The sequence below is a fragment of the Piliocolobus tephrosceles genome, chromosome 16 (genome assembly GCF_002776525.5).
Source record: "Piliocolobus tephrosceles isolate RC106 chromosome 16, ASM277652v3, whole genome shotgun sequence".
In the NCBI taxonomy this organism is placed as follows: domain Eukaryota; kingdom Metazoa; phylum Chordata; class Mammalia; order Primates; family Cercopithecidae; genus Piliocolobus; species Piliocolobus tephrosceles.
In genome coordinates, this window is record NC_045449.1 from 52,670,022 (window position 1) to 52,692,863 (window position 22,842).

At 54.7% G+C, this 22,842-nt stretch overlaps 1 protein-coding gene across 14 annotated transcripts in view; it reads right to left on the reverse strand.

Moving 5' to 3' along the window:
* Positions 1-22,842, reverse strand: part of HDAC5 (histone deacetylase 5) — a 48,829-nt gene that overhangs the window by 23,377 nt on the left and 2,610 nt on the right. For 8 of the 14 annotated variants that reach the window (XR_003306798.1, XR_003306797.1, XR_003306802.1 and 5 more), the window contains exons 2-3: positions 18,982-19,192; positions 12,278-12,352 (exon numbers count right to left, since the gene is read on the reverse strand). Coding sequence is in view for 6 of the 14 variants with exons in the window: in XM_026447651.1 (XP_026303436.1) it covers positions 12,278-12,352; positions 18,982-19,003 (97 nt within the window). In the remaining 8 variants the exon portion in view is untranslated. Of the gene's footprint in view, positions 1-4,356; positions 4,407-6,166; positions 6,283-12,277; positions 12,353-18,981; positions 19,193-22,842 lie in introns of those variants that run through there. The other 6 variants (XR_003306796.1, XM_026447649.1, XM_026447647.2 and 3 more) reach the window with 4 other exon arrangements.

Consider the following 22,842-nt stretch of genomic DNA (forward strand, 5'->3'; position numbering starts at 1 on the left):
ACAGAGTGAGACTCCATCTCAAAAAAAAAAAAAAAAAAAAAAAGAGGGTAGACAAAGGCGCACTGTTCCCTAAGAGGACAGGCCAAGAGCTCTGGCTAGCAAAGAGCCCCACTGAAAGGCCAGGAAGAGCCGGGCACAGTGGCTGTAATCCCAGCACTTTGGGAGTCCGAGGCAGGTGGATCACTTGAGGTCAGGAGTTCAAGACCAGCCTGGTCAACATGGAGAAACCCCATCTCTACTAAAATTACAAAATTAGCTGGGCGCGGTGATGCATGCCTATAGCCCAGCTACTCGGGAGGCTGAGGCAGGAAAATCATTTGAACCCGGGAAGCAGAGGTTGCAGTGAGCCAAGATCGCGCCATTGCACTCCAGCCTGGGCAACAAGAGTGAAACTCTGTCTCAAAAAGAAAAAAAAGAAAACAGAAAAAAGGAAAAGAAAGCCAGGGAAAGGGTCACAGGGGAGGACAAGGCCCTGGGTCCTTCCCTCACCTGCCAGGGTCTCACTCTGATAGGAATCAAGAGGCCAGCAAAGCCACCTCCTGCGGAGGTCAGAGGCAAGGCTCCAGGGGAAAGCCCTGGGCCCCCCACCTGGCTCTACTTTCCTCTTTCCCGGGACTGAGAACTTTCCTTCTCCTGGGAGTGGCGGCCTCAGGAACAAGCAGCAACACCATCCTGACTTCTGGTTTTCTGCAGGATTGACCACCCTGCCTCCATGGGAAGTCCCAGCCTGGGTTGCTGGGTGGGTGGGGCTGTGTGTTTCTTTTTTTTTTTTTTTTGAGACAGAGTCTCGCTCTGTTGCCCAGGCTGGAGTGCAGTGGCACAATCTTGGCTCACTGTAAGCTCCAACTCCCGGGTTCACGCCATTCTCCTGCCTCAGCCTGCTGAGTAGCTGGGACTACAGGCGCCCATCATCACACCTGGCTAAGTTTTTGTATTTTTAGTAGAGACAGGGTTTCACCGTGTTAGCCAGGATAGTCTCGATCTCCTGACCTTATGATCCGCCCGCCTCAGCCTCCCAAAGTGCCAGGATTACAGGTGTGAGCCACCACGCCCGGCCTTGGGGCTGCGTGTTTCTAGCCATGCGAGGGGCCAGAAAAATAGCAAGTTCCGGCTCAGGAGCTGCCCTGCCCAGCTCACGAGCACAAGTGGCCATGGGCAGTGCACCACCTGAGTGACACTTCTTTCCCATCCTGCTGGGCCTGCCTCCTCTTCAGGAACCCTATCAGCCCAGTGGGGGCCTCTGGGGCAGATTCAAGCAGCATGAGGGAGAGCCTGGTCCTCTGGGGGAGATGATGTAGGTGCTCGCGGGGCAACCCCTGGGACTACTGCCAGCACAGCCTTAGTCTAAAAAAACGGTGTCCAAGCAAAGAGACACTGCCTCCAAACAGACAAGTGGCTCTGGGCCATGAGGGACAGGTTTCAGCAGTGCCTTGGGAACAAGAGTTCACAGTAAAAAACACATCTAGTTTCCCAAGAGCAAGGCCAAGCCTTCCCCCTGCTCTGAACATACCATGAGCTGCACCCCAGGTCCAAGCCCCCTCTCAAGAGACAGCATCTCCAACTCAAGAATCCCTGTGACAAGAACCCTGGCCAGCAAGGAAATGGGACCTTTAGTTCCCCCTAGAGAAGCCCTCGGGGGAGGCAGCTGGCACAGTGTGGACCTGCCTGGCAGACCCAAGAGGCTTAGCACCTGGCTCTAAAAGACCCTGCTCCATAAAATAAAAATAAAAATAAGACCAGGCGCAGTGGTTCATGCCTATAATCCCAGCACTTTGACAGGCCAAGGCAGGCGGATCACGAGGTCAGGAGTTTCAGACCAGCCTGGCCAACATGGTAAAACCCCATCTCTACTAAAGATACAAAAAAAAACCCAAAATTAGCCAGGCATGGTGGCCCACACCTGTAATCCCAGCTACTTGGCCAGCTGAGGCAGGAGAATCGCTTGAACCCAAGAGGTGGAGGTTGTAGTGAGCCGAGATCGCGCCATTGCACTCCAGCCTGGGCAACAACAGGGCGAGACTCCGTCTCAAAATAAATAAATAATTTTTTTCCTTTTTTTTGAGACGGAGTCTTGCTCTGTCGCCAGGCTGGAGTGCAGTGGCACCATCTTGGCTCACTGCAACCTCCGCCTTCCGAGTTCAAGCGATTCTCCTGCCTCAGCCTCCTAAGTAGCTGGGACTACAGGTACATGCCACCACACCCACCTAATTTTTTGTATTTTTAGGTAGAGACGGGGTTTCACCATGTTAGTCAGGATGGTCTCGATCTCCTGATCTTGTTGATCTGCCCACCTCAGCCTCCCAAAGTGCTGGGATTACAGGCGTGAGCCACTGCGCCTGGCCTAAAATAAATTTTTAAAAAGACTCTGCTCCGGCCGGGCGCGGTGCCTCACACCTGTAATCCCAGCACTTTGGGAGGCCGAAACAGGCAGATCACAAGGTCAGTAGATCGAGACCATCCTGGCTAACACAGTGAAACCCCGTCTCTGCTAAAAAATACAAAAAATTAGCCAAGCGTGGTGGCGGGCGCCTGTAGTCCCAGCTACTTGAGAGGCTGAGGCAGGAGTGGCGTAAACCCAGGAGGCGGAGCTTGCAGTGAGCCGAGATTACGCCACTGCACTGCACTCCAGCCTGGGCATCAGAGGAGCGAGACTCTGTCTCAAAAAAAGAAAAAAAAAAGACCCTGCTCCAGAAGCCACCAGCCCCAGAAAGCTAGGAGGAGGGGAGGGGACCCAAGGGGCATAGGGTACAAGGCATGGGGCATTATTACGCCCTTTGGAATGTCTATACAGGACATAAATGAGGTCCGTGTAGACACTCCCTGGATCTGAGGAGCTGCCTTCACAAGAGAAGAGCGAGTGAAAGGGACCTTGGAGATCATCTGTTTCAATACCCTCAAGACACAGGTGAGGAAACCAAGCCTCTTAGAGAAGCTACTCTGCAGATGATCCTACCAGCTAAGCAGCAGCAAAACAGGAATCTGAACCCAGGTGTCCTGACTCCTGGAACAGGGAGGTTCCCTCTGAACACACACGTGTGCAGTCTGGTTCCCACGTGGGGGGTGTCTTATGTGCTCAGTATAAGCCAGCCCTGGGACAGGTTAGGGTCTCAAAAATAATAGAGGAGATGAGGTAGGGGGAGGGGAGCAGGGGAGGTTGTACCGGGGCTGGTGTTCAACTTTGTTCCTGAGCCCCCTTCTCTCCTTGGGCTAAAATCCCCTCAGGGAGGAAGACCACAGACTAAGTGGTCCCCAGTATTTACAGAAAACAAAGCCTCCTCTCAGAACCCCAGGAAGCCCCCAAGGCCAGAATGGTTCCTGTGCTCTAGGAGCACAAACTGTGGACGCGCACTGACAGGCCCAGCACATAAGGCTGTGTAGGTTGCATATTGCACATGGGCTCTCATCTAAAGGGGTGAGTTGGGGCTGAAATCTAACCCAAGCTCCAATCGCCAGGCCATGCACACTGGCATGAGGACGTATCAATCCAGAAGAAGGGCCACCTTTTAAAAATCTGCACAAAGAAGCTTTTATGTGGATTAGCAATGTTCCTACCCAGAGACCCGAGTTCAAATTCCAGCTCTCACTTACTCTGTGACCTTGTGCAGGTTCCCTTTTTCTTTTCTTTTTGACAAGAGTCTCGCTCTGTGGCTAGGCCGGAATAGTGCAGTGGTGCGATCTTGGCTCACTGCAACCTCCGCATCCCGGGTTCAAGCGATTCTCCTGCCTCAGGCTCCTGAGTAGCTGGGACTACAGGCGCGCACCACCACACCCAGCTAATTTTTATATTTTTATAGTACAGACGGGGTTTCACCATGATGGGCAGGATGGTCTTGATCTCTTGACCTCGTGATCTGCCTGCCTCGGCCTCCCAAAGTGCTGGGATTACAGGCATAATCCACCATGCCCGAGCAGGTTCTCTCTCTCTTTTTTTTTTTTTTTTGTTTTGAGACGGAGTCTCTCTCTGTGGCCCAAGCTGGAGTGCGGTGGGGTGATCTCGGCTCACTGCAACCTCCACCTCCCGGGTTCAAGCAATTCTCCTGCCTCAGCCTCCTGAGTAGCTGGGACTACAGGCACGTGCCACTATACCTGGCTAATCGTTTGTATTTTTAGCAGAGACAGGGTTTCACCGTGTTAGCCAGGATGGTCTCTATCTCCTGACCTCAGGTGATCTGTCCACCTTGGCCTCCCAAAGTGCTGGGATTACAGGCGTGAGCCACTGCACCCAGTCCAGGTTCCCTTTTTTTTTAAGACACAGCCCTGGGTAACTGGCCTACCCTGGAGGGCAGAATCTCCCACCAGCACCCAGGCCCTCAGGACTTCCCTCACCCGGCTGGGGAGTCAGCAGCTTCTAATTACCTTGTTCTGTCTCTTGGAGATTGGGGAAAGGCTCTTGTTCCTGTCTTGGCCTGAGGGAGTTTGGAAGGAGGCGGAGAACAGCATTTCACACCCTGAGCCCATGACGCTGTGACACCAATGACCCCTCCCCACCAAGGACAGTTTCCCATGATCTATTTCTGTGCTCTTGTGTGACTAGTGAGGCCAATTTAGGCTCAACAGGTTCTACCACAATTCAGATACTATTTCCACACAGGCAAGCTGTGTCTGACTCTCACCTAGCAATTTTCACAATTCCTTAAGTAACACAAGTGAACACACATCACATAGTGGTTAAGAGCAAGGGCTCTGGAGTGAGAGGTCACTGGGGTTCAATTCAGGCACCCCCCTTCCTAGGGCAGGGCACGGAGCACCACCTTGCGCTCCATGCAGGCATTTATAAACTGGGAGGCAGAAGAGCACCCACCTGCCAGGGTAGTTAGGCTCAGGAGAATGTACATGGAGGAGCTTGGCACAGAGCCTGGGAAGATCAAGAGGTGCCAAGCAGGGCTATTATTAATGGCTCCTAATATTTCTTGTGTCCTGAACTCTTTCAGCAATCTACTGAAGCCTGTGGACCACTTCTCAGAATGGTTTTTTTTTTTTTTTTTTTGAGATGTAATTTCACTCTTGTTGCCCAGGCTGGAGTGCAATGGCATGATCTTGGCTCACTGCAACCTCTGCCTCCCAAGTTCAAGTGATTCTCCTGCCTCAGCCTCCCAAGTAGCTGGGATTACAGGCATGCACCACCACGCCCAGCTAATTTTGTATTTTTAGTAGAGATGGGATTTCACCACATTGGCCAGGCTGGTTTCAAACCCCTGACCTCAGGTGATCCGCCTGCCTCAGCCTCCCAAAGTGCTGGGATTATAGGCATGAGCTACCACGCCTGGCCTTCTCAGGATGTTTCTAAAGTGCATTAAAATCGGCCAGGTTCAGTGGCTCACACCTGTAATTCCAGCACTTTGGGACCCTGAGGTAGGAGGATCACTTGAGGTCAGGAGTTCAAGACTAGCCTGGCCAACGTGGTGAAACCCCGTCTCTACTAAAAATACAAAAATTAACCAGTTGTGGTCCCACATACTCAGGAAACTGAGACAGGAGAATTGCTTGAACCCAGAAGCGGAGGTTGCAGTGAGGTGAGACTGCACTACTGCACTCCGGCCTGGGCAACAGAGCGAGACTCTGTCTCAAAATAAATAAATAAATAATAAAGCGCATAAAATGAAATACTTAGAATTCCCAAATCTTTTAAGTGGAGCCAACTTCACAGACCACCTGGATTCTAAGGGTGCCAGCCTCAGACTCCCACCAGAGGGAAGTCTTAGCACTCATTTCAGACTGTCTGAATGTCACTGTGTGGTCCTGTCACAAACAAAGCCCTTCTTGTGGGTCACACACAACACAAGCCAGTGCAGCCAGTGGCTAGGTGTCAATGCCAGAGGAGGAATCTCGAGAGCTGCCTCCTTCCCACTCCCGCACTTGCAGGCCATCTCACCTGCCTCACTACCTCCAGGAAGGGCCACTCTGTGCTCTGTGGCTCAGGCCACAGCTATGGGATCCCTTTTGTCCCTCGAAAACATTACTTAGCACAGATGAGCACAAGTTTCGGGCCTTGCTCTCGGGGCCCCCAGCTGCAAGCAGTCCAAAATTCTTCCCTGGGCTCTAACCTCACTGAGCCCCACTGCAGGTGACACCTCTCTCCCCAGTTCTAGTCCACATCCTCCTGGGTTGAGGACATGGGAGGCCCTAAGCCCCTCTTCCCACAAAGCAGATACAATGTGAAACTGACCTCAGAGACCCTTAGAGTGTCAGGGAAGGAAGGGCCTGAAGATCAGCAACTCAATTCCCCCAGTTTTCAGAGGAGGAAAGTGAGGCCAGAGAAGGAAGAGACTTGTCCAAGGTCACCTGGAAAGGAGATGGAGGACCCAGGGCTTAATATCAGCTCTTCTGGCTCTCTGTCTGCTCCCCACTAAAAAACAGAAGGGGAAACACTAAGGCCCGATCTCAAACTGAACGAGAGATGCAACAAGGGATCAAACTCTGTATTAAGGATCCAGAGATCTAGACAAGGACACCTGGTTGGTCCCCAGAACATCAGAGCCCAGGAGTGCAGGGGAGAATGGGATCAAGTGCAGGGAACTCCCAGAAACCTTGAGGCAGACTGTGACTCTGAAGGACCTTAAGCTCGGGATGCAGAGCCGTGATGGAAGGCACAAAGCATCTCTCACTGGCACAAATAGAATTAGTAGTTGATCCTGGGATGCTCTCTGGGGAAGGAGACTCACATTTCCCAGTCCAGCCATTTCTGGCACATACCTGGGTACAAAGGTACAGGCAAGTAAAAGGCACACTAACCATTCAAAGTCTGCAGCTGTTGCTATGACTGTTTGCTCCACACCTGGGGTGGAATGGCAGGGGCTCCAAAGCAGATCTGCCTCCACTCCCCAAGCACAGCACAGCCCTGGGTGTCCAGCAGGGTGTCCTGCCCACCTGGCTGCTTGCCATAATCCCCCATTCCACTGGGGTTTAGACACCTGCTCCCTGGTGGCTGGAAACATCCTTTCTCCCGACTAACAGGCAGCTGGGAGCTGGATTCACCTCTCTCTGGGGCGACAGCCTCCCTCCTCCTGTATAGGCCCTTCTCCCAGGAGTGCCAAGACCCACCAAAGCCTTCCAGGGATGCTGAGGACATCCACTGGCTGACTGCTGGGCCCTGTGACCCATGTCCACACAGCTCTTACTCCAAGGATGGGCTGAGTCCACTCGCATCAGAATCACCTGAGACATGAGTTTAAATCGTTGGTTCCTGGGCTGCCCTACGGAATCCAAACCTTTGGGGGGGGCGGGGGGCAGGGTGTCAAGGTCTGAGAATCTGCATTTTTATACATTCCTTTGGTAATACTGATGCAACCAAAAGTTTGAGAACCACTGTCTCACAGTGTCCCCAGGCTGCCTGCTGCCAACCTAACAGCTGCTACAGCTGTGTGTGTGGACACAGTTAATCTGATTTCCTGTGTGGCAGCTGTGTGGCAGGGAAGGGACAGCTGAGGGTCTCAAAAACAAGAAGAGGGGATGAGGCGGGGGACGGGGCTACAGGGGGTTGTACGGGGGCTGGTGTTCAACTTTGCTCCTGAGCCCCCTTCTCTCCTTGGGCTAAAATCCCCTCAGGGAGGAAGACCACAGACCAAGTGGTCCTCAGTATTTACAGAAAATAAAGCCTTCTCTCAGAACCCCAGGAGGCCCCTGAGGCCAGAATGGTTCCTGTGCTCAGCGCACTGACAGGCCCAGCACATAAGGCTGTGGAGGTTGCATATTGCACATGGGCTCTCATCTAAAGGGGTGAGTTGGGGCTGAAATCTAACCCAAGCTCCAATCGCCAGGCCATGCACACTGGTATGAGGACGTATCTATCCAGAAGAAGGGCCACCTTTTAAAAATCTGCACAAAAGAAGCTTTTTTTTTTTGAGACGGAGTCTCGCTGTGTTGCCCAGGCTGGAGTGCAGTGGCACAATCTCCGCTCACTGCAAGCTCCGCCTCCCGGGTTCACACCATTCTCCTGCCTCAGCCTCCCAAGTAGCTGGGACTACAGGCACCTGCCACCACACCAGCTAATTTTTTGTATTTTTAGTAGAGATGGGGTTTCACCATGTTAGCCAGGATGGTCTCGATCTCCTGACCTTGTGATCCACCTGCCTCAGCCTCCTGAAGTGCTGGGATTACAGGCGTGAGCCACCGCACCCGGCGCTTTTTTTCTTTTTTTTTTTTGAGGCAGAGTCTCGCTGTTGTTGCCCAGGCTAGAGTGCAATGGCGCGATCTCAGCTCACCGCAACCTCTGCCTCCCAGGTTCAAGCGATTCTCCTGCCTCAGCCTCCTGAGTAGCTAGGATTACAGGCATACACCACCACTCTGACTAATTTTTTGTATTTTTAGTAGAGATGGGGTTTCTCCATGTTGGTCAGGCTGGTCTCGAACTCCCGACCTCGGGTGATCCACCCGCCTAGGCCTCCCAAAGTGCTGGGATTACAGGTGTGAGCCACCCAGCCCAGCCAAAAGCAGGTTTATGTAGATTAGCAATGGTCCTACCCAGAGACCTGAGTTCAAATTCCAGCTCTCACTTACTCTGTGATCTTGGGCAGATTCCCTTTTTTTTTTTAAGAGATAGGGTCTTGTTATAGCGCCCAGGCTGGAACACAGTGATCATGGCTCATTGCAGCCTCAAACTCCTGGGCTCAAGCAATCCTCCTGCCTCAGCCTCCTGAGTAGGTAGAACTACAGGTGCATGCCACTATGCCTGGATAACTTTTTTAAAACATTTTCTTGTAGAGACAGGGTCTGGTTATGCTGCACAGGCTGGTCTCAAACTCCTGGCCTGAAGTGATCCTCCTCCCTCAGTATTCCAAAGTGCTGGGATTACAGGTATGAGCCACCATGTCCAGTAAGTTCCTTAACCTCTCTGATCCTTCCCAATTATACACCACAGCTATCAATACTTTCCTAAAAGAGATATGTTAAGGGCCAGGCGCGGTGGCTCTTGTCTGTAATCCCAACACTGTGGGAGGCTGAGGCAGGCGGATCACGAGGACAGGAGTTCGAGACCAGCCTGGCCAACACAGTGAAACCCTGTCTCTACTAAAAATACAAAAATTAGCCGGGCATGGTGGCGTGCACCTGCAGTCCCAGCTACTCAGTAGGCTGAGGCAGGAGGATCGCTTGAACCCAGGAGGTGGAGGTTGTGGCAACCCGAGATCGTACCACTATACTCCAGCCTGGGCAAAACAGCGAGACTCCATCTCAAAAAAAAAAAAAAAAAAAGGCAGGGAAAGTACCTGATAGCCTTGTCACTTAGTGCATTATAATAGTTCCACTCTCACCCCCTGAGTCTTGCACTTCTTCCCCTCCTGGCACTATATACCTACACACACAGTCAAACCCAGAAAGTCTGAAAAGCACAAACAAGAATATCCAGGGAAAGCCCTAAGACCAAACTTGGACCCCATGGCACTTCCCAGTGTCCACAGCATTCCTTCCTGGCACAAGCAGGATTCACACCCTCCCTCCATGGGAAAAGCAGACTCCTCCTCCATGCCGTCTCATAAAGTCCTGTACATTGTCTGAGCATCAGCTCCACCCAGTACAGGACAGAGGGGAATCCAGGGTCCACATAAGGGAGGCAGAAAATTCCCCACCTCTGTGTCCTTGAGAATCCCAGACTAGAGTTCAAACTCCCAGGCTCCCCAAGCCAGAACCAAGCTTGGATGATGGTGGTGCTCACGGTGTACTGGGGGCCTGTGGCAGGGTGGCCAGGCAGAGACCCCATCCATCAAGGGAGACCTCTGATCGCTAAGAGCAGATGTTGAGATCTGCCCCGCTCTTCAAGCAAGAACAGCAGAGTGCCCCTGTCCTTTGGTAGGCTAAGGCTCTGTCTCACCCGCTGGGGTGACTCACTAAAGCTGTCTCTATTCAACCAGAGGTCCAAGCCCCAGAATAGAGCCCAGGAATCCTGCCAGCAATTCTGGACTCCAGCCCTCCCCATGCGACATTCATTCATCCATGTGCCAGGCACTGTGCTAGGTGCTGGGCAATGGCAGCAACCAAGACAGCCCAGAGAGCAAAGGCTGTCCCTAAGATAGGGTTCCAAAGATGCTGCTGGAGGTGGCAGGCAGGCACCACCCTCGAAAGACCGTTGCTCCAACGCCTTGGGCTTGGGAGACCTGCACAATTCAGACTGTCCAAAGAAGCTTCCCTGGACACCTGCTTTTTCAGCCATAGGCTCCTGCATCCTGTCTGGAGACCGATCAAGAGACAGGGAAAGGGGGTGGGGAGGGAAACACCAGGCTGCCTGGGCCCTCATGGCCGTGTTTATCCGGGGTGGATTTTTTTTAACCCAAAGGTTAAAGTGTTTCTATTTGAAACATCTATTTACATTCCAGAGTCCAAAAAAAAAAAACACAAGGCAGCCGAGCTCCAGGCCTATATCTGTCCCTAGCCGCGTCACAGACACAGCATCAGAGCTGCGCAGGGGGAACATTCTTAGCCCTCTCCCCGAGCCGAGCCGCTGAGGTGACTCACGCCTCCCTCCTGCCAGCATGGACCAAGCCACCACTCTGAAGGCCAGCCAGTGTTGGGGGTGAAGCGGGGAGACAGGGATCTGGAGAGAGGGGCTGCCTGGGAGTCCATGCAGGGGCAGCCAGGCCTAGGGAGGAGATGAGAGAGCAGGGTCCCAGCCTGCGAGGTTTCTGGGGTACAATCTGAAAGGAGGTGAGTGAACAAGCTGAGGAGGAAACTTCCGGCCAACCGCTGGCTCCTGCTGGTAGCAAGGAACAGAGGGGACAGGGCAGGATGGGTAGACCTGATAAGCCAGATAGGGTGGAGCTGTCCCAAGAAGATGCTCTGTGATTATTCTGTCTTCCAAGAGACCACCTTGAGTCCCAGAGGCTATGGGCTGGAGGCCAGCAGGCAGGGTCTTTAGTTGGACCTGTGGACTCCAGACCAGGATAAGAACCAGCCCTCTGGGTTTATTCCTCATCCCAGGGACCTGTGTAGGTGGCCCCCAAGCATATGCTCCTACCTCAGGGGACTACGTGGGTATCTTGTAGAGCTGGTCCCCAAGGTTATGCCTCCATCCCCACCCCAGCCTACAGGGCTGGCCCCAGGGTAATGCCCCTATCCCCAGGGCTTGCATGGATACCCTGCAGGGCTAGTCTTCAGGGCCATGCCTCTACATGAGAACACTGCATGGGCATCCCTGCCTGGGCATGTGACAGTCCATATCCCAAAGATTTTTTTGAATCTTCCTAAAACATTCATGCTCTGACACATCCAAGTCCCACTGCAACCTTATCCCTGGGCAGCTCAGAGCCAAATCACAGGCACCTGCAGAGGCACACAGTTCCCACCTTCCAATGTGAAGCTTGGGATGCACACCCACATATCCAGAAGCAAGGACTCCCCATTCACATGCACACACACAGACACCCACACTTGAGTGCCAAGCCACTGCCAGGAGGGGCTGAGCAGGCATGGATCCAGCAGGCCCCTCCCTGGAGGAAGCATCTTGTGGTGCCGGCCTGGTGGGGAGGCTGTGCCAGGAAGGCTTGATGCTGCCAACAGGTTCCCGAGAGTGAGGGAGGGAGTGGCCCGGCTCTGGGGGACCCCACCCCTAGCCAAGAGCCAAAAAAGTTCCTGCTGAGAAGGTGGCAGGATTAGGGGGTCCTGAAGCCCATCTGAGCCAGAGTAACACCTCTTCATCCTCATGAGATGGGAATCAACCCAGACCTGGGGAGAAAAGCGCTATCGGGAGCCAGCTAGGGGCTAAGGCAGCCAAGCCCCTCAATATCCGAGTGGGCAGCCTCTGCCTAACTCTATCACAACTGCACCAAGCCTCCCCAAGTGTCTGATTCTCAGGAGACTCCTGGCTGGGGACTTGCGGAAGTCACTGTACTCGATCCTCTAGCCCCAAGAACCAAGCCAGAGGAGCTGGGGTAACCTTTATTCTTGTGGACACCCAGCTACGCCTTCTTCCCTTGCCCAAACCTGGGGAGCAGGCAGCGTGGAGGCGGGTCACTGACCCACTTCCTCCCCTCTGACCACAGTGCCAACTAGGCCAGGATCCTCCAGTAACCCCCAGCCCCCAGCAGCGGATGCTGACCCTGCCAGAGACCGAAGGGACTGGAAGAGATGCAGCAGAGTACAGCTGCGGGGCACAGGGGAGCAGCAGGCTCTGGGCAGGGAGGACAGGGGCCACTCTGAGCAGGGATCCCCCAGCCCCGTGTATTCTCAACAAAACTCTCAAGACAGATCTATGCAGGACCCTATCTATGCAAGGCTCAGGGCCAGATGCTCAGCCCAGGGACAAGGATGCCTAATGACAGAGGGCAGGCAGGGACACCAAGGCACTTACCTGTCACAGGGATGCTGTGCAGAGAAGTCCGCGGCAGGATTTCCAAGGATGGTTCCCGGCCTGACATCCCATCTGCTGAGAAACAGGATTCTGTCTCATAGATGGTCTGCAGCATCTCCACGAGCCCCTGAGCCTTGGGCACCAGCAGCATGCCAGGAAGGGGGCCGCCAGAGGCGGGGAGCAGGCTGAAGGGAAGGTGGTCGGGCAGCCCGCACTGTGAAGGTTCCCTCAGGCCACTGCCGATGGGACCGGCACTGTGGGGAAGTGCCTCATCCGGCCTGGGCACTCCTGGTGGCAGGAGGGGCAGGGAGTCCCTAGAGGTGCAGGCCCAGCTCTGCTCTAGACGGGCATCTGACCACCAGCCTCTCCCTGATTCCTAGGAGCTGGGGTATGGCTGAGCACTTGGGACAGGAAGGGAAGCTCAGCGGGCAGGCGGGCTCTGTGTTCCCTCCCAACCCTGGGTGACAGCTCTGGGCCCGGCTCCCTGCTCCTCCTTCCCGAATGAGCCGCCGCCGGCAGCTGGCAGGAGACTGAAATAGCAGTTGGGGGAGGGCCCTGTCTATAAATAGGTGGAGCATGCTCAGGGAGCTGCGGGCCGGCTGCCAGGAGGCCCCATGGGGGGGGAGGCGGTTCTACCCCAGGAGGAAGCGCCAGGCGAGGGGGATGGGAACAGGGGAGGGCCTGCACTCAGGGCCAAGGCCACAGCGCTGGGTGGCCAGAGGCTGGGCTGGGGAAGGACGCCGGCTGGGGTACCCATGCATCTGGGAGCAGCTCTGGCTGCTACTCTTGTCAAGCAAGCCAGGGGATAGAGACCAAGAAGCCAGACTCAAGCCTCCGTCTTCCTTCTTGCCTTCCAAAGCAGGTAAAGGAATCAGAAGGGCCTGGGAGAGGCTGGCAGACAGGCACCTTTCCTGGATTTCTAATAGCCCCATGGAGGTTTGCTTAACTTCTGCCCTCCCACAGAGTTGAGAGGTGCCTCCCCACCCCTTCAACCAGCAGAGAGTCCCCTAAACACTCCCGCTCATTCTGGAGTGTCGCCTCCAGAGGCTGCTCAGCCTCAGCTTCTTTCTAGGTTGTAGGAATACTCATCCTGGGCAGACAGGAGTCCCCGGTCCCCTTTCCTCACCGGTCCAGGAAAGGGGACCAGGGAACATCTGCCAATTCTCACAGCACAGGTAGCTCCTCCCTGGCAATGTGCCAGGTGCAGTGCTAAGAACGTCATATACATCATTTCATTTATTCTGTGTGGTGACCTTGGGAGAGAGGTACAGATGAGAAAACTGAGGCACAGGGAGATGAAGTCACTCACCCTAGGTCATACAGCTGCTTACATGGCAGGGCTGGGATGTCTGAGGCTCAAGTCTGAGCTCTAACCACCACAATCCACTGCCTCCCATTTCCCAGGGTTTCTATTAACAGGTATAATGACCCCTGTGCTCAAGTAGGAAGAGACTTGAGGATGGAGCCTTGCTAAGGAGAGTCAAGAGTTTTTCAGCATCCAGCCATTCCCCATCAGTCAGCCTCAGGCCTGGCAGCACAGCCCCTGCTCCCTCGGTCCTGGGGCTGATGCACCATGAGGACCAGTGCCACTTACCCACCCTCCCCACCACTGGCCTGCCCCTGCTCTTCAGGTTGTGCCTCCCACTGGTACAAAGATCCCACTTGGCCCCCTGACCTCACTACAGCCTTTTAATAGCCTGGTTATTCCTGTGTCTGCATCCCCCTCCCGCTTCCTGATGTCACAGTTGCTATTTTGGAGCCCCCTCCTTGACCCCCACTCCAGGCATGCAGCCAGGGACACCTGTCCTCTCTCTGGACTGGATGACCTCACCCTCTTGTTGGGAGCCCAGGAGGAGCTGGCCAACCAAGGACACAGTGGCTGTGGCTCCTGGAGCCAATTTCCCAGCCAGCTTCTGCCAGTCAGGGATGGCAAAGGGGTCTCCTGCCCTCAGGCTGGGAGTGGGAGGATTAGGAGGACCACACCTATAGACAGAGGCAGGCTTTCCCAGGTCCTAGACTAGCGAGATGTATATGTTGCTAGAGGGTACCCAGTGGTGGACCAGAAAAGAAACAGCGGTCTGGAGCTGCAGCTTCTAAGCCAGGGCAGATTCTAGAAAAAGGGCAGGAACAGTACTCCCTCAGAGGCCTAGCGCTGGTGGACATCTCATGGTATGGCTGGGGATCTCATTCACCACCCCTTGCCCCAACCTCATCCTGGCCAACCAGGCTCTCTCAAGAGGAAGGGAAGGGAAGGTCTCCATCAGTGGAGTGATGGGCAGCAGATTAAAGGGAGCCCAGAAAGCCCAGAAAGCCCAGAAAGCCGGGAGCAGCAACCCATCCCAGCCCAGGACTCCACCCACCCACACTAGGAGCAACCAGAAGGGCTGGCTAGCCCTGTCCCAGCGCTCTCTGCCTCCCCCAGGCATAGCAGAGTGTGGCAGGAGAGGCTTATTCTAAAGAGGAAGTCGTCAGTTACCAGGACTCAAAAGCAGGGCCCCCAGAACCTGGAGCACCCAGACATCGAAGAAAGAGGCCTTCCTGCTTAGGAAAGATAGGAGCACCCAGGACAGGGACACCCAGAGGTGGCTGGAGCCAGGAGCTGGGCAGCCAGCTCCCAGCACCATTACAGCCTCCAAGAAACAGGAAGCAAAGTGTCAGACACAGCCAGAAAATTCTCAGTGCAATTCCCAGAACCCTCCAAGGGAATAAGAGAGGAGGTTTGGGATGGGGACAAATGTCTTTTTTCCTTCTGAGATTCAGGTGATACAAGGTCCTCCTAATGTCTAACTTCAATCCTTCATGCTTTAGCCCCGCTCCTTGCAGTTCACTTCTCTTTTCCATTCTCTCCCATCCAGCATATCCATGTATCATCCCACAAACCTTATAGAGCACTCACCAAGCATGGGGTACATGAGCTTCACCCAGAGCCAGGACTGTCCTCCCCAGACTCACTCTGCCCCTCCCTCAAAGGCTGCACTCTGACCTCCTAGCCCTCTGAATCTGAAGGAGGAAAGCACCTAACCCTAGCTCCAGGTTCCATCTCCTGAGCCCAAAGGCTGTGGGGGATGGGGGACCCTGACCAAAAGAAAGCAAGGTCTGCTTAGTGCACAGTGAAAAAGCCAAGGGCTGGCCCAGGAGCACCCTGGATGGAGTGTGAGATGCGAGCTTCCCTGAGCCCCAGATATCAGGCCTGCCTGCCCTCCTGTTCTTTCCTGCCCTTCGAGCCCAGTCGTGCTGGAGCCCATCAGCATGGTCTGGGAGCTGCCATGTGCCAGGCCCCATGCTAAGTATTGGCTGAACAAGTTCAGAAAAAATGTGAATACCTACTTTGGCATCTTCTACTTCCCCTCAGGGTTGACCCTGCCTTCTCTGGCCATTCCATTCTAAGCCTTCAATCCCTTTGGAATGACAGAGCAGGGAAGAGGAAGGGAGAAGCAGGTCCCACTCTGCAGTGAACACAGAGGTGTGCCAGGGGACACCTCCATAGAGAAGGGAGGCCAGGAGTCCCTTCCTAGACCCCAGCCCCGTGCTAGGACTGACCCACTTTCTCACTGCCTGCCTCCCCCGGGGGCTTAGAGGCAGAGCCCGAGGCTGGGAGGCAGGACACCAAGGTTCCTGGCTCCACCCTACACCCATGCCCCAGTTTCTTTGGTCACCCAGAGAGCAGGGGTTGGGGGGAGCTGTTGCCCTCCATCCTGGGAAAGGGAAAGAGAGAAAGTGTAAGGGTTCTGGGAGGTGCTAGGCAGGCAGGTGTTGTCATGAAGCTTGTCTTCCTCCCACATTGGGGAGAAGGATCCTGGCCGCCTCCCCCATGGCCCCGCTGCCACTCAGACTGGCTTGCACAGTGGGCCTCACTCTTGCCTGCTCTTCCGGGCAATGGCACAGAGAAGAGGGTTCAACCAAAGCTGGCCTGGGTCCCAGGCCCCTGGGTGGCTCCTCCAACCTGGCTGGGCCGAGTCTGAGCTGAGGGAAACTTCTGTCAGCCTTTCAGCCCCACTGAGGAGAACGCACAGAAGCAATCAGTTCCAGAAAAATAAAGAAAGCCTTAATCCTCAAGCCCCCTTTGGCCTGAAGAAAAAGCAGAGATCAGCGAATGGACTCAGGGAAGCAGGCAACCCCATCAAAAGCCTCCACCCGTGATTCCAAGACTGCAAAAGAGGTAAATAAAGTCAAAGGCTGGCAGGCAGCCCAAGCCAGAGGGAAGTCATCAGCTCCCACCTCCCTGGGCGGTGGGCCCCAGAAGGAAATCACTCACAGTCTCCACCTGCTGCCTCTCACCAGAAACAGTCTCTCTTGCTAACATGTTCACTGTGAGGGCCAGGGATGGCCCATCTCATGTTTTCTTCTGTCTTCCACAGGCTGAGCCTGTTGGTGATACTCAGTGAGGACTTGCCAAACAGAAAAGCTCCTACGCTGAGAGGACTTGAGAGAAACCAGAAGCTCTGCCCCTTACCCAGCCTGCTGTTCTGTACTCTGGGGAAAGAGGAGCAAGTGTTCAGGGAAGTGAGGAGAGGTGGGAGGCGCTCAGGGGCTGCAGCAGACCCTGGGGACTAACCATTTCCATCCTTCACCTCTTATCTCCTGCCCTGTGGCCCATACCTTTCCTTCTTGGGGCTCGCTGCAGGGTGTCTACGGGAAGTGGACACCCGCGTGCTCTGGCTACAATCGGTGGTTTCATTTTGCTTCCGCCGAGTTCCAAGGCATGTGGTTTCCAGGCTTCTGCCAGGCGCTGGGCAACCCAGCCCTAGCCCAGATGCCAGCCCAAGCTCTGGGAATGGCAGACGCTAAGCCCCTCAGAAAGAAGAGCTGCGGGCAGGCTGGCTATCTCCCTGGCCCAGGGCAGCTGGAACCCCACAATTGGGAAAGCCAGTCCCAGAACCCCAGGAATACTCTGCAGGAAGGGCCTCAAGCAAACATCCCCAAGCAGTTGCCCCAGCTCCAAAGCCTCTCAACAATCCTAAAATGAGGTTCCCAATCCCTGGCCCCCTCCTTTTCTCCCTCTTTCCCCAACACAGAGAAGACAGCATCTCCCCCTGCTGGGGGGAGCTGGAAAGCCAGCCAGGAGGCGGGGCCCACTCCACAGGCCCACTCAGGATGCCCTCCTGGCCAGGGCTCAGCAGTGGCTCTTAAGCCACTGGCCTCCTACACTGGTGGACACGTCCAGCAACTCCAACACTCCTGTCAGCTCCCACAGAGGTAGCTGCAAGGGAAACTCAGACCACCAGCGTCTGGAAAGGTAACCCAATAACTTCATCTATCCTGGGTTGCTTATTACATTTCCCTGCGAGGGAAAGAAACCCCAAACCTGGGAAAAATCCTCTCCAAGCCACCAACAGATGCCTCTCGGCAGCTTCAATTCCCATGGCCAAGAGTTAGACCCCAGCCTCACGGGAAGCACGGACTGGAGATGGCTCCTGGACAGGTCAGCGTCACAACTCAGAGGAAAGAAGCAGCTGGCCCTACTGCCTGACATGGCTGAGCTTGCTGGGGTAGCGTTCAACCGAGATGCACGAGGGACAGATGAGGACCCAGGCCTCTCCTTTCCCTTCGCCATCCAGTCTCAGAGGGGGAAGCAAGAAAGCCGGGCAGCCCACCCAGCCCAGCCCCTATGGGCTGAATGAGGGCAAGGGCAGAGGCAGGAATATCTGAGGGGGAACCGCAAACCCTGCAGGAAGGATGACAGGGAAGAAAATGTGGGGTGGTCTGGATTCCTCCTTCATGCTGCTTCCGTACAATCCTGCGAATGGGTATTCATCCTAGGCCCTAATTGCCCTATCTCTAAAAGGAGAAATATCCACCCACCCCTACATAAAAAGATGGAGTGTATTATGGGCCATGGACGGCTAAAGTTGAGCAAGATGGACCTTTAACACCTTGCAGGAGACAGCCATGACTCTGACCACACCGGCCCATGACCCTCCTGGGAAACTGCTGAGGGTCCAGCTCAGGCCACTAGAACACAGCCTCACAGGCACACATCCAGAACCAGCTGCACATCAAGCTGCCTGGAGTCCCCCCAATAGACTATTTCTGGCAGCACTGGACAGGGTCCTAGAAGCAGAGAGGAACAGGAAATCTCAGAGTAAAAGACCCCAGATTAGCAATCTATCATATGAATGGCCTAAGAGGAAGAGAGGCAGTCTACCTGGACTCAGAGGAGAGCCGAGACTCCTCTACCCACGTCACCCCACTCCCACCCAACACCACGCACCCATACACGGAAGTTAAGGCCCAGTGCCCTTGTAAACCTCCAGTAAGAAAAAAGTATGGAACACAAACATTCCACCACGTAAAGAAGTCACCACCATAAAAAGGAAGCTGGGCATTCTGCTATAGTAAAGAAATTCCTCCAACTTCGTCCCAGACTGCCGAGAGAGATTCAGGGATACACACTCCCGCTTCAGGCCCGCCTGTCTTGGCTAGCAGGGGAAGGCGGAGGTGGAGCCGAATACCCCTAAGTTGAGAGGGCAAGCATGGGGGGCAGAGTAGGACCCATTGCCTTCCCAGGACCAGGCCGGACCATCGATCCATCAAATCCCAGGTCTACCTCATGGGCCTTTTCTTGCAACACCTCTCCACTCCTGACCCCCTCATTCCCTTATAGATCAGACAGTAAAGGTCAGCTGGCCTGAAAGGGAAACCCACACAGCCCACTGCATCCAAAGCTACCCCAGGGTGCTCTTCTCCAACCTCCCAGCTCTTACCCGACTCGTTGGGAGAGTTCATGCCGGCTCTGGGCCTGCAGGAAGCTGGCGTTGGGGGCTGGGACAGGAGGGGGTGGAGCTGCGGTGATGTCAAGAGAGACAGACGATAACAGACAGACGGACGGGACGGGAGCCCGGGGCCGCTGTGCCTCTAATGCCCATCCGAGGCCATCCTTCGGGGCGAGGCAGTCAGGCACTCAGAACGGCATCCCTGGGGAGAGATGGAGCAGGGTTAGAGGCCCCTAACTCAGGAATCTGAGAGTCGAAGGAGACCTTGGAGCTTGTCAGTTTATACCTGGGGATGAGAGGGATGAGAGGGAGGGATACCTGCCCACAGCCACAGCGGAAATCAGCAGAACTGGATACACCCTGGTTTCTTTCTTTCTTTTTTTTTTTTTTTGAGACGGAGTCTCGCTCTGTCGCCCAGGCTGGAGTGCAGTGGCCGGATCTCGGCTCACTGCAAGCTCCGCCTCCCGGGTTTACGCCATTCTCCTGCCTCAGCCTCCCAAGTAGCTGGGATTACAGGCGCCCGCCACCTCGCCCGGCTAGTTTTTTGTATTTTTTAGTAGAGACAGGGTTTCACCAGGTTAGCCAGGATGGTCTCAATCTCCTGACCTCGTGATCCGCCCGTCTCGGCCTCCCAAAGTGCTGGGATCACAGGCTTGAGCCACCGCACCCGGCCAGACCCTGGTTTCTTATCTTACTGATGAGGCTCCCAGAGCCCAAGGGATAGGAAATGGCTATGGTGGTCAAACCCAACAGACCCCTTTTCAGGTGAGTGTCTACCGCCAGGTGGGGAGACCCTATAGACTCCCAACAGTGCCTGCCATGGTACTAGGTGTGCACCAAAGGAGAAAGTGCAGGGGGCTTCTGATCTCTATCCATAGCAGTGGGGAGATGCAGGGCTGATCTAGAGTCCCTGGCAGAAGTTAAGGGAGAAAGTTAAGTTAAAGTATCCCAGCCTCCACAGCCTAAGCTGGGACCTCTAGGGGTCTTCTCCCGACTTTCTGATCCTTGTGCCACCCAACTCTGGAAATATGGATGTACTTCCGTTTTGGTCTCGCCCAGTTCAACAACAGACCAGGACAATAGCTTCTCTTTCCAGGAACTGAGAAAGTCAGAGACCTCTCCATTCCAAATCTAATACCCCTGGCCTGGCAGGTGCAGGGCCCAAGCCCAGGGCTTTGTGTATATTGTACAGGTTGTGCTCTGTGTAAGGAGGTCTGGCCTAGGGAGGTATAAAATCCAGCCTGTGCCCTGCCTGCCAAGCCATGGCCTGACATGCTGAGTCCACCCAAAACAAGGGACGATTTTTTCCCAGTTTGTACAAAAGCAACAAAAGGCCCAGCGGTAGCCCTGCTGAGGCCAGCATAGTAAAGGAGGAGGTATTACAGGACAATGGCTTTGCCAACCCATGCCCACTCCTCCAGCTCTCCCCCACAGTTAGTCCTCAAGCCTCAGACACTATGCACACAGCCACCTGGCCCATCCCTTAACAGCCCACGATCCACCCCAGACATGATCTCATTCATTTGCTTCCAAATGAAGGCAGGCCTTCCAATACCCAATGAAAGCAAGGTAGCAGGAAGCCATCAGAGAAGGCTGTGAGCTGCTGCGAGTTTAAGCCCTAACTCTGCTCCCTAAGCCTCGAACCAGCAATCAGCTCTGCCCCACCTAGACAGCCCCACCTCCTGGCAGGACTAATTCTCAGTAAGCCTTGCATTCTCATCAGATTCCCAAGGGTGGGGTCCATTTGGAGCCCAGAAGCCAGCTATGGCAGAAACACAAGAACGTGAATACACATGCGCACGCGCGCGCATGCACACACGAGACCTTGAGGTCCCAGGCTTGCCGCTGTCTGCTCTTGCCCACAGGGCTTGGACTCTGGCTGGAGAAAGGTACACTCAGATTGGGGGGCAGAGTTGAAGGGGCTAAATTGCTCCTGACAGGCACAGGTATGGGATTAGGACAAAAAAGGCTACGCAGGCAGGGCTGAGGCCAAGCTCAGGAATGTGGCAGGTAGGGCTGCTGGTGCTCTGGCAGGGCCCACGTGGGCAGGCAGTTCAGCCTGCACCCACACCAGGGCTGGCGCCCAGTCCCGCTCACACCCTTTCCCGTGGGCTGGGGAACACAGGTTCAGAAATTCCCACGATTCCCAGAAGCCTGAGTAGCCCAGCCCATCTCCACATTCAGAGGCACCTCCACAACAAGGTGCTCAGAAGGGGCACAGCCCCAAGTGGCACAGAAACCAGATTAAGCTTAGCCCCCAGCCCCCATCATCCTAACCTACCCACTGTCTCTCTGGGTCTTAAAGGCACTGATCCTCACCCCTGAGGCAGAAGAGGAAGGAAGTAGCTCCTTGAATTCATGGTGGGCTCAGGACTCAGCTACATCTACTCCTCCCCATCCTATAAAATTCAGCAGGATCCCTGGGCCCCTGTCCACCTGTAAAGAGTGTCTGCCAACACCCCCATCAAGTCTCCCAAGTGAACCAGAGCCACAGGCTGGGCCTCCCTGAGAAACAAAGCAGTGTTCACGGTCTGATTGGGACAAGCACAGATTCTTGTCTGGGGTGGGGCATGAAGGGGAGAAGGGGAGTCTGATGTTTAAAACCTGAGCTGTTTGTTCCTACATCTGCCAGAGAAATCCGTTGGGTCTCAGCAGGCAGTCAGGGACCAGGAGCTGTGTCCCAGATGACTTAACATTTGGATGCCAAACCAGGGAGCGGCCCAACTTCCAGGACATCATAAGTAGGCAGACCCCTTGCCCACCCCAAGCGTCCTGCCCCACTACCTCACACCAACTCTTTCTTCCAGACAGACCCCTACCCTACTCCAGGATCCAAAACCACCTCCCACATCCAGCCAAGACAGCCGGGCTAAGATGAACGAAGGAAACGGGCTGCATCTCACCCTACAAGCTCAGGGCTAAGCCTGAGGAAGTAGGGCGGAAACCCCAAACTCTGGCAAAGGGTGGGAGGAGGAGGACAGACAAGTGAGGGGCACATGGTACAATGCAATGCTCCAAAGGCCATAGGTTCACAATGTTAACCTGTAGCGATCTTGTCGCTCGAACAACTCCGTCAAATTTACTGGGGAGTCAGGTGTCCCTTGGAGACCCTCTCTGGAACCTGGACTCCAGTACCACCATGCAACCCCTCCCAACACACCTGCTCTGGCCCCAGGCCAGGGCACCCCCTAGGTCATAGGTGACAGGGTCAAGCAGTGTGAACCAAGTCTTGGGAGTCTGAGATTGTTTCACTCTACCTCAACAACCTCATCAAAAAGTTACAAACCGGCCAGGCACGGTGGCTCACACCTGTAATCCCAGCACTTTGGGAGGCCAAGGCGGGCAGATCACCCGAGGTCAGGAGTTCCAGACCAGCCTGATCAAAATGGAGAAATCCTGTCTCTACTAAAAAAATACAAAATTGGCCGGGCATAGTGGTGCATGCCTGTAATCCCAGCTACTCAGGAGGCTGAGGCAGGAGAATTACTTGAACCCAGAAGCAGAGGTTGTGGTGAGCCAAGATTGCGCCACTGCACTCCAGCCTAGGCAATAAGAGTGAAATTCCGTCTCAAAAAAAAAAAAAAAAAAAGTTACAAGCCAAGACATCCCACCCAAAGGTCAAAGGCACTAGGAACTTATCTTGACCCTTCCTGACCATGGCCACAGCCTACCACTTTCCTCAGCCTCCGAGGGCTTCTGTTGCCTAGTGCCTCCCCCAAGCTATGCCAACAGAAAACCAGAAGGATCAGAGCCATGAAAGGTGGCAGAGTCGGATGTCCAGGCCCCAAACCAGGGAAAGGGGGAGGGTGACAGGGAAGGAAAAAAGGCACCAGGCTGACAAATTCATTTTTG